This window comes from Lissotriton helveticus, chromosome 3_1, assembly GCF_964261635.1.
Source record: "Lissotriton helveticus chromosome 3_1, aLisHel1.1, whole genome shotgun sequence".
Taxonomy (NCBI): Eukaryota; Metazoa; Chordata; class Amphibia; order Caudata; family Salamandridae; genus Lissotriton; species Lissotriton helveticus.
Genome location: NC_136061.1, coordinates 1,539,434,663 through 1,539,451,090, shown reverse-complemented (window position 1 = coordinate 1,539,451,090; position 16,428 = coordinate 1,539,434,663). Strand labels below are relative to the sequence as shown.

Here is a 16,428-nt window from a genome sequence, read left to right as displayed (position 1 = left end):
CACAATTTACTAACTCTCACCAGTGACATAGCTTTCCATGCTAATACTGGTGCACCTGAAGATTGCGATTCGCTGGGACAGGTTCTGCAACATCTGCGTTGAACTGGGTGCACAATCCCTCATTTATTGAAGCAGTAAAAAATGAAGAAGTATTTTTAATGTGCGCAGAAATTTCCCCTTTACAGAAGGGAGCTAGAACTTATGCAGAGTACCTCAGTGAGGCTTCCTTGACTTCAAAAGCCATGATTGGTGAAGGGACATTTATATGCATCATTGCAAGCCATTTCTCATGCTCTGTAAAATACAATTTCCTGAATTGCTACTCAACAGTTCTTTGCTTACCAAGTGGCAAGAATTCTAACATGGAACATGTTGCAGTGCCAATATCACTAAAAGTGTCACCTAGCCTACTCTCAATGAGATGTTTCATGTTTACACCAATCATGCCAAACACTTGGAAGATTTTTTATTGTCAACTACAGCAATCATGTTTTTCTGTAAAAATCTAAGAATGCAGTAGAGTGTGCTTTTTTCACATCATTTTCCATATGCGACCAAAGAGCCTCACATTTCTTGCCTTTGGCACCATCACTAAGCAAACATTCTGTAAACAGTCACAACATGGATAATATAGTATTCACAGCCTTTAGGAATTAGAACCATCGGGTAAATGACTCAGTTGGAATTACTCTTTTTTTGATGCCACACAAAGCACAAAATAAGAAATGTTTGTGTTTTAGTTCCCATGCTAAACGAAACCGTGCACCAGAATGGACTGCAAAGTCACTAGCATTCTTCATTAACTCTGAAGATTGTAAACATGCTTTCAGCATACCATCTAATAAGTAGCAAGGATCTCTTACAGGGAAGTACTTCAGCTCAGGTATGGATTTTGACAGGTCATCATACACCTTTTTCAGATACGTAGCTGAATTACTGCAAATGCAAAAATTATCACTTCAATCTTTGTTTAACTTGGCAAGAACTTTAAGAATGTTAAGAAAATAATTAAATAAGACCGAAAACATGCTTTTAAACTCTGCATCTTTAGACCAAAGACCACAAAATTGAAAAAAGCAAAATGAAGAAACAATTTTTAGTGACATCCCTAAACAACATAATTCAAGCAGAATAATGTTATGTCATTCTTTCTTGCTGCTGCCTTGTATAACAAAGCTACATTGTATCGGCCTCTTTAGAAATAAAAATGACTTTCACTCACCTTTTCCTTTCTTTGAATGGCATTTAGTTTGTGGTTACAAAGGTGTTTTTTCAGTGTTTATCTATTTACACTGGTGAAAGCTATATTCTTTGTGGAGGGGTTTTATCAGTTATTATAGATTTAAACCTTAAACTGTCTAGCCTACACATGTTGTACAATAGAAATGTGAATGGTGCCTAGAGCATTTTAATAAGGAGAAATAAACAGGAAGATTATGCACAAGAAATACAGTTACAAAGGCAAGTAGCGTTTTCTATACTGTTTTTATGTAACCACAGGACTCCCAGTTCAAAGTCGCTGAATTATTCAAGGCAGATGAAACTGTCCAGGTTATCAACACTGGACAAAAGTAGTTACTTGTAAATACATTATTTTATACCCCTCTGTGATTGTTTTGAGGCATACTTTGATAGTGGGGACCATTTTTAATGCATAATTAATTGTCAGATACAGGGGAGCAGGGGAGGGATGCTCTTGGACATAGGTGCCTTCACCGAGAATTTGCTTTGTCTTAGAGCACCAATCAGGAAAGGCATGGTTATATGCAGACACAATCCTAAGATCATGAGGCCTTAGTTGCCATGTTCGCAGTTGGATCAGATGGGAGTAAAACCAGACATAAATCTTCTATCCTATAGTCATTTTTCTCCTTGTCCTTTTTCTTCTGCAGATTGTGACAGGCAATGGGTTTGAGGTGCAGCGCAGAGTGTTTGTTGACTTTGAGGGCATCAGTTTGCGTAGGAAGTTTCTTAATGGTCTGGAGCCAGAGAACATTCACATGATGATTGGTAAGTGAAGGCCTTGCTCAAAAGTGAACAGAAAAGCAAGCTGTGTTTGTCTCATGACTGTTGCTTTGCAAGACTAACATTTTATGATGTCCTTGTATATTTGTGCTAGGTTCCATGACCATTGACTGTTTGGGCATCCTAAGTGATCTCTCGGATTGTGAGGACAAGCTCTTTCCCATCGGTTATCAGTAAGTCTGCCATCAGTTAAAATTGTATCAGGAACAGGTATACTCCGTGGCTGTATGACACTTAACCTTGTGAGATGTACATACCCCATTTTAGACATAGGTGTTCATATGCCTAGAACTTGTGCTTGTTTTTTTTTTTTGTTAGTTTTTTAGCAATGTTGCATGTAATCCCCTTAATATAAGGTATGATGCCTTTAATATTAGAGACCCGAGGCTGCATCACAATTTTGAGTCAAACCCTATTAGCAAAAGGTAGCGTATATGTTATCAATAGAGGGAGGCCCTACCCCTTGATTGGTCTTGACACTTTGACAAGAGGCTGATAAAGACTTCTGCGTTGTATGATCTTAATTGATGGTCATAAACATTAGAATGTTGCCTCACTGTTTGGGATCCAAGACCACTTTTTTATCATACTTATATTAATTGCTTTAAATGGTAAAAATGGTATAAATTTAAATGCATAACCATCACATGAATTTATGTAAGGATCATAGGATCTTCATTGTTAAGCATAAGCGTTATAATAATTTCCTGCTGCATGTGTGGACCCCGGAACACTTCAAATTCAATATTTGTCTATATAATTATGTAGTTTGTCCATAAGAGGTGCAGCACTTTTCAGAAGCGTATCCAAGATTTAAAGCTACATTGCAGCATATGAAATATAAATACTGGTCTGCCATTGAAGAAAAAGTGCAACTTGATAGGCTTTCATTGTTAATCTCTAAAGAAAGGCTGGCATCCAAGAGAAAGATGTTACAACACCTAAATATTTTCACATCTCTGTTTTTCAGAAGATTATCTCTGAGTAAATAAATGTTTACTCTTTTAATAAACATCTTCAGATAACATTTATCTAGTGAACCTATCCTTTATTTTTCTGTCACAGAGGCTCTTCTGTGGCAGAAAAAAAGACAGCCTCAGAGTCACACAGGTGTGCTTACCACATTCAACTAAAGAATGTGACTTCTGCCAAAACAAATTCCAAAAGGCATTGGAAGATAGAGAAGGCATCAGGCTCAGGAAATCTTAAAAATAGGATGGCTAAGACAAGAAATGAGCTGAGAAGTCATCTTTCCAGCACCCCAGGATGCCCACACCTCAAAAAACTTCCCAAGAGGAAGATTTGAGTAGAACAGGAAAAAAGATAACCAGAAACACCATCTCAGACATCACTCCTGTTTTGCGTCAATGATCTAGACGTCTAAAGAGCCAACATGTTCTCCATAGAGGGAAAGGTTGCCAACGAGACCCCGTTGCAGGCCAGTTACCCCATTGATGCGAAGGTACTTAGAGTTGACGAAGCTTGTATTGACAATGTTTCTACATTGTAGAGCCCATATCGCTACCATCAATCTAGTCATCAACTGCAAAAAAGCACCTGACAACATCAAGACCATCTCATTCAACGTCGATATTTTCTATAACTTTCTCTGCTTCTCCTACACTGTGCATATTTTCAGTCCATTCAACATCTGTGACCCATTTACCAAGACTGGACTACAGTAACCCCCAGGACAAAACAAATTATCCTCTTCTCCGTTCACTCCTACTCGTAAAAATAGATTGAGACAATCTGAAAAAGAGCACACAATGACCAGTGGGTTTCCCACATTGTTTAATTTCATTAGAGGACCCACTAGAAACTCCTTTGGTTCCTCTCAACCATCCTCCTCCTCATCTGCAATCCTCCTTCACACCATTGCCGGAGTTGCCGCTGCTGATTCCAAAACCAAGAATGCTGTCAAGATGAGCATCTGTCACCTTCAGTTAGAAGACCTGTACCTCCCGTGACTCCTGCATCTCCAACTCCACAGGAAATGCCAATTTCACCATCTGGGAGCCATCGAACTACAAAACAATAGAGTATCACCATCAAGATTTAGGTCATATTAAACATCTAGTGACAGATCTTATTTGTCTTCTACCCTGACTTCTCCTGCCCTAAGAGAATCTCACGAGTGGATTGCACAATGCTCTACAATTTTCTAGCAAGAGGTGGAATAAGATGAACACACCATTGGAAGTACCCCAAGCATCAGTCTCTGTAATATCTGAGACCCTTTAGCCAAGAGTGGCTCCAAGATATTTGCTTGCTTTAGTGATTGCTGAAGATAAGTTTTAACACTGGCTACTGTTAAAGCAATCACTGTAAATCTCCAAAAGAAATATTAGCCCCTACAACTGGTTTAGAATTTTTGAAATCCGTCTCAAAACAGACTGTGATTTTAATGTCTCAGAAAACTCTGTCTGAAAGAGAGCAAAATAATGTATATAATGGGCAGAAAATGTGCAACATGGCAGCATCGGCATTAAAGAATGCAAATGCTGCAGCACTACTTGGTCCATATCACAGGGAGGTCTGAGGAGGAATAAGGTATTTAATGAAAGACCTACCAAAGCACCGACAACTAGACATTTAAGAAATGGTTAAAGAAGGATCTCTGGTGGTAAACCAGGTTTTTTGTGCTACTGTGGATGGGTAGAATTATCAGTTACAGATTATCATTAGATCTTGCTGCAGAGGTCATCCTGTTTGAGATTAACAGCTCTAAAACCAAATGTACAACAAAAAAATATTTTTGTCTAGTATGAAATTGTTTGGTCAGCACAGAGGCAGAAATGATACAAATGAAAAATGAAGCAGAAACCCTCAAGGCTGTAGACCTAGAAGAAAGGAAACACTTCTTCAATCATCTATACAAAACAAAGGATACCAGGTACTATCCACATAGGGTTCAGTACCCTCGCTGGTCCAATCTCATGTCAAGAGACTATCATAATTCCCTATTTCTTACATCTGGCCAGATCCAGATTTCACTTTTCATTGATAAAGATTCATCTTACTGAGAATACATCTTGTACAAAAAACTCATACAGATTTCTTTTTTCAAGATACCCAAAATCAGACATATCTTGGAAAGTCTGAAGAAAGTTCTCCCTCCAATAGAAAAAACATGTGTTCGAGGTGTGTGCTGTAGATACACATGCTTTGCGTACTCCTGCCATCTATTGTTGTGTTCGGATGTTTGCAAGTTGTTTTCATTCAAGGTGATTTCCAGTCACGAGGTAAGGGGACTCCTCCTTTCGGTGATAATGCACATGGGCATCAACTCCATTATTAGATTTTCTTTGCGCCATCGGGATCGGACAAGTATTGCAGTGTTCTGAACAAAATCATTATTAGTGATCCCTTCAGTGAGCAATTCACTCGACCCTCATCGTACTGTTTTGATTGCGTCTTCCACATTCAGCGTGTCGAATTTCGGAAAACTTTAATTATCCCGTCGGGAAACTAACCGCGGCCTTCAAGCTCGTTTCCTCTATCTACTTCCACTCAAAAATCCATCGTCGTGTCTTCTGCCGATGGAATGGAGTCACTTTCAATTCTGTCCTCGGTGTCATTCCAAATACCCACACACCTACCTTCATACAATTTGTAACTACTGTCTCACCCCAGATCATGAAGAAGACTGCATTGCTTTTCGGTCATTCCGATCCAAAAAGACTCTGTGGGAATGTTGGGCTCTACAAAGAGAGATGCAGTGACAGAGTATGCGATTGAGACTACTAGCCGCAGATTCCTTCACGTAGAATTATCCCCAGGCATGAGACTGGATCCAGAGACTTTTTTGCCACAGCATCCCTGCTCGCTGGGGGCGGGGCGACATCACAGGACTCCACCCAGGCGTTGTCCACGCACGTGACTGACGTCAGCGAGGTCACATAAGACCCGCTCCGGGGCGCCTACGTCAGTTTTTTCCTTTTCCGCGTGCAACGTGGATCCGGTCCTTGCTACGTGCCTGTTTCGGGCCCTTTTTTTCTCCATTCTTTGGTGGAACAGTGTGCGAATGCCTTCGGGCTTCAAAACTCGTACATTTTGTGGGTGTCTTATGTCGTCGACGGACCCGCACCTCATTTGTATGTGGTGTGTGGGAGAGGATCACGGCACTACGAGGCCTGTCAACAGTTGAAGCCGAAGTCTCTGCGGGAGCGCCGCATGAAACTTCTTTCGGCGCGTCTCTCCAAGTCGACGTCCTCCCCTTGGTCTGCTTTGGCGGCCGGCTTCAGGTTCGGCCGTGGTAGTCGTCCTCGCCCTTCTCCGATGTCACGTGAGCGTCGCTCCCCGGTGGGTAAGTGTCGCAGTTTGTCCCAGGGGCTCGGTTTGGCTTACCGGGGGCATGGACTCTCCGTGGGTGATGCATCCCCACTTGTCGTCCTATCCACCGTTCCCCGCTATGGGGGTATCGAGAGTCCAAATGGAGACATACGCAGCGGCTTTGCAGGCCTCGCTGGTGTCTCCCCCTCCTTCCCCTTCTCGGGCATCGGCGGACTCTTCGCCTTGCGCAGGGCCCTCCGTGGCGGCTCCGGTGCCGAATGGTTCGGATCCAGGCTTGGAGGGTGTGGCTCTGTTGGGGTGCGGCTCCGCTGGGCCTTCGCTCACGCGGTGTCCATGGCTGTGGGCATCCTGCGTATGGGTGACCCGGTTGCTCACTTTCCGGTGGACCATCTACTGGAGGTCCTCCACCAAGGCTCTGGGGGGAGGGAACTATTGCTTTCATTTGAAGGTTCACTTGTTTCTTCCTTGACAGGGGCTTGGAGGCATCCTGCCTCAGGGGATCCGGTGCCTCAGCATCTTCTGCACTGGCATCTCCCGGTGCGCCTTTCCCCCCACCCTTCTGCCTCTAGTGCTCTTTTCGGACTGCTTTCCCCTCCATGCCGCCACTGCTGACTCCACCGTCCGGAGAGGCCCACTGGCTGGACTCTTGGGGGCACAATATGTTCGCCTCAACCAGCGCTGCCCTGCGGGCCCTAAATACCTTGTGTGTGCTGGCTCGGGCTTCTCCTGTTTGTGGGATTCTGCTGAGTCTCTGGGATCTGCAGCGTCCCAGGAGGGTGCTCAGGTGGACTTACGGCATCATGCATTGGATGGCCGGGAGCTGGCGACGTTTATTCTCCACTCTGCCCTGGCTATTTCAGAGGTGTTAGGCCATGCCATGGCTTCCTCGATCGCGCTCCGTCGCCATGCTTGGCGTCGGGATGGAGTATTCCCAGAGAATATTCGGGAGCGACTCATTGATCTTCCGTTTGATGGCAGTATGTGCAGTATGTTCCATGCCCCGGCGGACTCCACCATCCAGAGGCTCTTGGCAGGGCTCTGTCCTCCTCCTCCTCCGCATTATCATCCCCTCCTCAGTGATTCCTGAGTTGGGTTGAGTCTGGGCCTTCTTAGGACGGTTGTTCTGACTGTGGAGTGCGGTTTCTGGCCATTGCGTCCTTTGGCCTTTGGCGTTGTTGGCTGCTGGACGGCCCTTTTGTTGATTGTGTTTGAATTGTTGCGCAGACTTGGCTCTGAGATTAGGCCTTCTCCTTGATTAGGCTGCTTGTCAAGCCTTTCGCTGGGTTGTTTTTTTCCCCTGGCTCTTTTGTTTGTTCTCTGCGATGGAAGTTCTTCTACAGAGGGTTCCCATGTTTGGGGCTTATCGTACCCTAGGTCATATGGCTTGCGCTATGCTAGAGGGTTCTGATCACCTTCGGGTGCCTGTTCTCCATAGCATTTGTGTAGGTCGCTTGCTCCTTGAGGTCGTGTGTGCGGCCACTCGTAGTGGTGGCCCAGGCGTCTCCTCCTTTCCTCGCTCCCGTCCTGAGGTCTGGGATGTTTCTGTGTTCTCCCTTGCCAGGCGCTGCCTACTCGGCCTTCCTGGGGCCTCGGGCTGTTCTTCTTCTTCTTCCTGCTTCTGGCAGCTTGACTGCTGGTGCTGTTTTGGCTAGCAGCCTGCTCTCCATCTGGAGTGGGTTCGCCTTCTTTTCCCTCGTTTCCTTGGGCCCTCTAGGCTTCTTCTTTCACTTTCCTGTCTTGGTCTTGAGCGGAGGTTATGTTGTCTTGTGGGGTAATGGGATGCTTCGCCTCTCCGCCCTTGCCTTTGGTTCCTCTGCTGTGAGTGTACGGGCCTCTTCCTTCTTCGCATCCTCTTGGGGTCGGTAGGGTTCTGCTTGTGGGGGTTCCCCTTGCCTGGCAGGGACGAGGTTCTTCCTGGTCCACAGATCTGGTCCCCTAGGGGGCCCTCTGTTTAGTATTGGCTGGTGGGGTCCTTTCGCAGACTGTCCTTCCCAGGTGGTATTGCTAGGGTATCTATTCTACGTGAAGGAATCTGCGGCTAGTAGTCTCTATCAGATGTACGAGTTACTTACCTTCAGTAACGATGTATAAAAATAATAATAATAATAAAGCCATTTTTAAAGCGCATGGCTGCACTAAAAATAGTGTGTCCCCGCGCTAGAATGCTACTACATCTCAAGAACAGAAAACAAGGGAGAGGGAAGCGAGGTTACAAGGAAGGGTAGGTGCCAGGGTATAGATAAGTCTTGAGTTTGGCCCGGAATCTCGTTTCTGAAGGTTCCATACGAAGATTCAGGGGTAATTCATTCCAGTACTTGGGGGCCAGAAGTCTGAAAGAGCGGCCACCCATCTTGACTCTGCGAGTGCGCGGGAGTTTGAACAGCATAGCTCCGGCCGATCTCAGGTTTTTAGTGGGATGGTGAATTGTAAGGAGCTTTTGCAAGTAACCTGGGCCTTTGCCCTGGGCAATGCGGTGCGTAAAGCATAAGGCTTTGAATTTAATACAGTCTTTGACCGGGAGCCAGTGATACTTTACTAGGGCGTTTTTCCCAGATGCTCTGCGAGGCAAGGTGAGTACCAGGCGGGCAGCAGCGTTTTGCACGCACTGCAGTTGGTGTAAGCATTTATTACTTAGACCTAGGAGCAGGACATTGCCGTAGTCGAGATGGGGTGTGACTAGGGCATGGACTAGTGTTTTTCTGGCATTAATGGGGAGGAGGTCGAGGACTTTGCGAAGGATTTTTAATGTACTGAAGCACCTTCCCGTGACTTTATTGACCTGAGATCTGAAAGAGAGATCGGAGTCAAGCATTACTCCAAGATCTCTGACAGAGTCCACGGGGGAGGGAAGATTGCCCAGTTCCGCCGGCCACCACAAGTGTGACCAGGCGGAGGGGGATTTGCCGACGATTAATAGTTCAGTTTTTTCGCCGTTAAGGCGTAGACAGTTGTTGTTCATCCACAATGCTACTGATGACAAGCATTTGGAAAAATTAGTTGCATCTTCCGTATTCTAGCCGCAGATTCCTTCACGGCCCGCCCGCCCTCCCTCCCCATTCTGCGAGGACCCTCAGCTTGGTTTTCTGAACTAGTCTGCCTCCGGGTGGTTTTGTCTTCTGCGAGTGCCCTCTTTCACTTCCTCCCTAGTGGGATGCTTTGTTCTGTTTGTTTGATCCACTCCTTCCTTTCTGGTGATTGGTTGGTGGGCCCATGGATACTTCTGCGTCCCTGCACCCTGGTCTTCCAGTGTATGGCCTACTCATGCTCTCCCCCCTTTTTCATTGCGTGACCTTTCTGACTCCTCAGCAGTCCTCTGAGTTGGGGTCTCTTGGCTTTGCCTCGGCCCTTAGCTCTTTACAGGGGATGCGCCTCTCCTTGCTGGTGTTGTTTTGGGGTAATTTGGCGTTACTCTTCTGTTCTGGCCTTGTTGTCCTTCACTGTTTGAAGACTGTAGTTGCAGGACTCTTCGTCTGCTGTGACATTTTTCACACACTTTTTTGCCCCTAGGGGGAATGTTGTATTTGCTTGCAGGGTTGCTTCGCAGTAGCTATGCTTTGCTATTCCCTTCTATGACTATCGGTGCCACAGTGCCTGGCACTCTCCCCAATGGTGCTGTTCCTCACCATTTGCCTCTTCCCTTTATGTTTATCTGATTTTTTCGCACACTGTTCCCATATTCTCACAGTTTTTGGTTGTGATGGCTCCGCGTTGTGGCGCTGAAAAGTTCTCCAGTCATACTCCTTGGGATAATTCTACTTGAAGGAATCTGCGGCTAGAACCGTATCTACCAGATACATCTTTACCGAAAGTAAGTAACTCGTACTCCAATGCTTCTATTAGATGTACATTAGATGCTGCGGATACTGCAGCGCAAGAACTAAACACCAGTATGCTCCTCAGAAGATACGCATGGCTGAGAACCTCTGGTTTTTAACCAGAAGTTCAGCAAACTATCCTCAATGCACCTTTTTGAATAAGAACACCTCTTTGGGCCTCACTTGAAAAAATCGAGGCTACAGAATCTATGGGAGAGTTACAGTCTCATTCTAACAGAGGCTCCTTTCGCCACTCATTTTATAGAGGAGGCTCCAAAAGTAATACCACAGATGCGGCCGCATCTTCATACAAAATCCACACTCAATCATCCTCCTCTAGACGATTTTACAAGGTTGAATACAGAGGAAACTATTTGAAAGGAAGGGGTAGAGGCACACCAGAACTTTTCTCTCCATCTGCTAACAAACAGTGACTTCATATCACCCCCACCCCAATAACCACGTTGGACATTATCCAACATGGTTTTTTGCTAGAGCTCACAAACAACCCTCCCAATATTCCACCTCACACTCACAAACTCTTGTTACAGCACCAACATCTGCTCAAACAAGAGGTACAGGCTCTTCTACAAAAAGAAGCAATAGAACCAGTTCCACTAACACATCAAGGATATGGGGTGTATTCACTCTACTTCCTAATTCCCAAAAAGGATGGTTTGTTAAGGCCAATCTTAGATCCCAGGCCATTAAACTTGTACATATTATCAGAACACTTCCATGTGGACACACTTAAACAGGTGCTTCCACATGTACGACAAGACGACTTTGTCAACACTGGTTGTAAAGAATGCATAGTTTCACATTACCATCCACCTAGCACTTCGCAAATACCTCAAATTTGTAATAGGACAAAAACACTACCAATTCAAAGTACTCTCATTTGGAGTAACAACAGCACCCAGAGTGTTTACCAAATGCCTAGCAGTAGTAGCAGCTCATCTACGGAGACAGACAGTTTGTCTTCCCATACCTAGAAGATTGGCTCATAAAAGCCATCACTTATCTCAAGTGTTTACAACACACTCAAACTACCATAAACCTTCTACATCATTTGAGATTTACAAATCGTGCACAAAATTCCCATCTTCAACCCCCACAACAGCAACCTTATCTAGGAGCTATTCCAAACACTCAAATAGCTCTAGCTTACCCCAATACAGCCAGAATAAAAGCATTTCAAACACCTCTACTACACTTCCATAAATACCCAGTATTTACCAGTCAGGGCCTTCATTTACTAAGGATGATGGCGTCATGCATTGCGATAGTGCCTCATGGAAGACTAAATATGCGTCCTCTACAGGAATGCTTAGCACGTCAGTGGAATCAATCATAGGGTCAGCTAACAGATCTAGTGTTGGTAGACAGCTGCGCACATGCCTCTCTGCAGTGGTGGAACACACAAAATTTATCAAAAGGGCGGCCCTTTATCGACCCTATTCCACAGATCGTGCTCACAACAGACGCATCTCACAGGATCGGGTGCGCATTTACAATATTTAACAGTTTAGGGTCTCTGGACTACCAAACAACAAAACATTAACATCAACTACTTAGAACTGCAGGCAGTTTAGCTGACGTTGAAAGCATTTCTACCTCACCTAATAGGGAAAGTTGTCCCAGTCCTAACGGACAATATGACAACAATGTACTATCTACAAAAACAGGGGGAGGGGACACACTCTACAACTGTCACGCCTCTCTCAGAACATTTGGTGTTGGGCGATTCATCACAAGATACAACTCTTAGCAGAACATCTCCCAGGAACAGACAACAACTTTGCGGACCTCCTCAGCAGGATGCGGCAACAAGTCCACGGGTGGGAACTCCACCCCCAAGTTCTCCTTCCCTATTTCCAGAAATGGGGCTTTCCACAAATAGATCTTTTTGCGACAGCAGAGTACTCAAAATGCCAAGACTTTGCCGCCAGGTTCCCACACCCTCTATCCAAAGGCAATGTCTTATGGATGAACTGGTCAGGGAGACTTGCTTATGCTTTTCAGCCTCTCCCTCTCCTTCCATTTCTAGTTTGGAAGCTCAGGCAGACGTCTCACACTAATTTTAGAGGCTCCCACATGGGCTTGTCAACCATGGTTCACCACATTACTAAAACTGTCAGTAGTCCCACACCAGACGCTTCACCTCAATTTAAACCTTCTCACACACAGCCATGGAGAAATCAGACATCCAGTCCCCCAGGAGCTCAACTTAGAGATTTGCCTCCTGAAATCATAGAATTTGGATACCTGAACTTACCACAAGATTGTATGGCAATCCTTAAAGAAGCAAGAATTCCCACCACTAGGGCATGTTATGCAGCAAGGTGGAAAAGGTTGTGTTATATATTGTAATGAAAACACAATTGATCCAATAGATGCATCAATTCAAAAAAATATTTGTTATCTTTTGCATCTGCAATGAGCAGGCTTAGCCTATACATCTATTAGACTACATCTTGCAGCAGTAGCTGCTGATCTTCAAAATAGACAACATTTATCCTTGTTCAAAGTTCCAGTAATTAAAGCCTTATGGAAGGCCTTAAAAGAATAAAACCACCCAAGGTACTACCTGCACCTGTCTGGAACCTTAACATTGTTCTCACACTAATTATGGGTCCACCTTTTGAACCATTACTCTGTTTGTTACAATTTCTTTCCTGGCAGGTTGCCTTTCCAATTGCTATCACTTCACTAAAGCATTGTGGGCGAGCTACAGGCATTAACCGTAGAAGAACTGTTCTTTCAACTTCATAAAGCTAGAGTGGTTCTTCGTACAAACCCAAAATTCCTTCCAAAAGTGATATCTGCTTTTCATATTAACCAATCAGTTGAGCTACCTGTGTTCTTCCTCAACCTGATTCAGTAGCAGAAGGAGCTCTACATACACTTGATGTAAAAATAGCACTATTATATTATATTGATAGGACAAAAGATTTTCACAAAACAACTTTTTGTTTCCTTTGCTCCACCTCCTAAAGGAAATCCTATCTCTAAATCCGGTACTTCTAGATGGATTGTTAAATGTATTCAGACTTGCTATGTTAAAGCTAAAAAAACAGTTCGAGGCATATGGGCTGCAGACCACACACTAGTACATAGATCGCCATCTGGTGGTGGGCCCGGATGATTACACTTTGTTGTCTTGGAAGAGTCTTTGTTTGGTAGATGACTCCTCCTGTAGTGCGCATGGGCATCGACTCCATCTTTAGATTGTTTTTTTCCGCCATCGGGCTTAGATGTGTTTATCGTTCGGTCCCGTTACCGATCTCCTTTCGACTTCCAGTCTTCCATCATACCATTGGTATCGTCTTCGATCGTGATTCCAGTTACCTGTGTCGAAGAATAGCTTCTGCTTCTCGATTCCAGCGTTCGTCGGGCCCAACTGCGCCATTGGGCCTTTGGCGAACGAATACCCGTCTAGAAGTGCCCTCAGTGTGGACACAAATTCCCCCACACTGACCTACATGAGGTTTGCAATCTGTGCTTGTCCCCAGAGCACGAGAGTCGAGATTGCCAGGCCTGCGCTTCGTTCCGGTCGAAGAAAACCATCAGAGACTGTCGAGCTGGAAGAGTCATGGCGCAGTCCTCTTTATCGACACCAGACCTCATTATAGACGAGGCTCCAATAACAACAGCAGGACGACATCATTTCCGGAGCAGAGGATTCAGCTTCCGGAGACAATCCGAAGATGACGATCTTCTTCCAGCTGGTCAACAGGTCGTGAGTACAAGCGTCGACCCTGTTCACACCCCCATACCGGGTCAGGCTTCGGTTCCACCTCCACCTCCGGGTCCAGGTGCACACTGACCAAAACCTTCAGATGCCCTGCCTTCTGGCTCGGCAACGAAGAACCTAAAAAAGCCTCCAGTTGACTCTGGCTCGAGTCAGTCTGTCAGTTCGACAAGCTAAAGGTCCTAAAACCAAAACTAACTCCAGCACCGAAGCAGCCCTCGGTACCGAAACCGGTGGTGCCGAAAACAAGCTCAGCACTGAAGGCAATTCCCAAGCCTATCGATCTGAAGACAACTCTGGTTCCGAAAAAAGTCAACCCGAAGCCCATCTTGGCACCGAAACACACTTCGGCCCCTAAGGTCGACAATCCCAAACTGGCTTCTGGGACAATAATTCCAGATCCGAAAAGCTCTGATCCGAAAGAGAAACACAACACTAAGTCTTCGGATCCGAAACCAAGATCTGCTCCAAAGACTGCAATAGACACTGTAAAACCTTCCAAATAATTTGGTCCCAAGCAAGACAAGTCGGCGCCGAAAAATGATAGTTACACAGAAGAGCTTTGGAGGAAGGTGGATATCTGACTATATGGTTACACCAACTTTTTGCCTAGTGTTTAGCTGGTTTTTGACTTAGTTGGCCTGGGATCCTGCTATTCAGGGCCCCAGGCTATCTGCACTCTCTGTAAAATGGACTCCATGTACTTTAGGTACATACCTAATTGGATATTGGGTCACCTTGTGAGCCTCTGTATAGTGTACCAGAGGTACCCAGGGCATAGGTGCATCCAAGGCATACCAGGGGCTGCAGCATATCTTATGCCACCCCTGGCTGGCCATCCAAATTGACACAACTGGCTGATCACTCAGCTGGGACATGGTCGTGTAATCACCCCTTGCTTAGGTATAGTATTCCTATACCTACCATTATATATAGACACATATATACCTATAAGTCACTCCTACGGCAGGCCTTAACAATCCTGGAGGCAGAGTGCTTGGTTCTATGTGAGATGGTGCTCTAGCATGAGGTGAGCCTGTCTGCAGCTTTCGGAACCATGTCCTTATAGCTGTTCTATGATATAGGCATACCATATACTCTTAAGTGCATTATAATCCTCGCGGTTATTGCTAACTTTGGTTTGGCTTTATCAAAACATGTCGTGTAAGGTGTCATATGCTTTGGAATACTACCCCCCCCTCCCTCCCCCGCCAGGGGGCAGCATTCCGCCCTTCTAGAGGGAGAAGACATGTAGTTGTAGCTTTACCCGGTTAAAGTTAACCAGAGCCTCAGCATCACAAAATGGATGATGCTGCCACAGACACAAGTCTGACCTCCTGCAGCTGGGAGCCCTTCCAGCGAGGGAGGCCTGGACAATAGATTTCCTGCCTTGACAGGCTATAGTGTATTGGGGCAGGGTGGGTTGAAAGGAATGAGACACTGCCTGGGGCACACAAGGTGCTCCATGCATAGCCCGGTTAAAACCAGTTGCTGGGGCACTCCAGCCCCAGCTCTGGTGCGAAACTGGACAAAGGGAAAGGGGTGTAACCACCCCCTTCCCTGGTCCCACCCATAGGAGGGACCTAGCAGGTAATCCAGCCCCTTTAATTCGTATAAAGCTAGGAGCTGAGTCTAGAGACTTTAGATTATCCTGAACTGAAACGAAGCTCTGGACCTTCGACATTCTACTGCAACTAGAAGACTGAAGAATCTCCCTTGTGTTCAAGGAGTGACCACCCTGTGCAAACAGGCACCACCAGTAGCTTGCCGGTTTGCTTAGTTGCCGCTCTTGACGACCTAGCGACACAGTCTCTGGACTTCCAGACTTCTCTGACCCCGACCCCGACCCACATCCACAGCAAAGCTGAGACCCGTGGCGGACACGAGAGACGTGGGACCGGACATCCTGCAGTACCTGCTTTTTGCTAACTGTGCAGCTTCTGAGGCATCCTCAAAGTTGTGGATTGGACCCTGAGAAGTCCAAACCCCGAGCAGTAAGTGCACCGAGCTCAGCCCTCCACACTCCACGAGTGCCGCGTGGGGCCTGCGCCTGCATTTCTCTTCGACACGTCTTTGCGGTTGCTACCCCGTTGGCTAGTGGCCCTCCTGAAGACTCCATTTTGAAACAACGCTGCTTGCCTGGTTGCTCTGGCCTTGCTCCTGCTTTCCTGCAAAAGGGAAGCCCCCTCAGACCTTGCTGGTCTGAACAGAAGCCGATCTTCACATCCTGCGTGGTTTGCCTTTGCCAAGGTTTGTTGACTCCAATCTGGAAGCCGACACCGCCAACAGCGAGATACTTCGTGGGACAGTCTGTATCCAGCTTCTGGTTGTCGTTGACACCTCCTGGTCCACGTGGCTGCAGAGACAAGCTTCACGACATCACCTGATTGCATCTCAACATCGCCTGGTTCCTTCCCGGTCACTGGCTAGTGACCCAGACTCTGTCCCCTCTGCTTTCAGGTTCTTCACTTCCTCGATCCACCCGGACATCTTCCTCCTGGTCGCCTGCAGCATCTTTTTGCAGCTCTCCATAGGATT

General features: G+C 46.0%; 1 protein-coding gene across 2 annotated transcripts in view; it reads left to right on the top strand.

The window, feature by feature from the left end:
• Positions 1-16,428, top strand: part of KMT2A (lysine methyltransferase 2A) — a 1,541,152-nt gene that overhangs the window by 1,127,157 nt on the left and 397,567 nt on the right. For both annotated transcript variants that reach the window (XM_078682247.1, XM_078682245.1), the window contains exons 23-24: positions 1,893-2,010; positions 2,120-2,198. In XM_078682247.1, the coding sequence (XP_078538373.1) occupies positions 1,893-2,010; positions 2,120-2,198 (197 nt within the window). The remainder of the gene's footprint in view (positions 1-1,892; positions 2,011-2,119; positions 2,199-16,428) is intronic.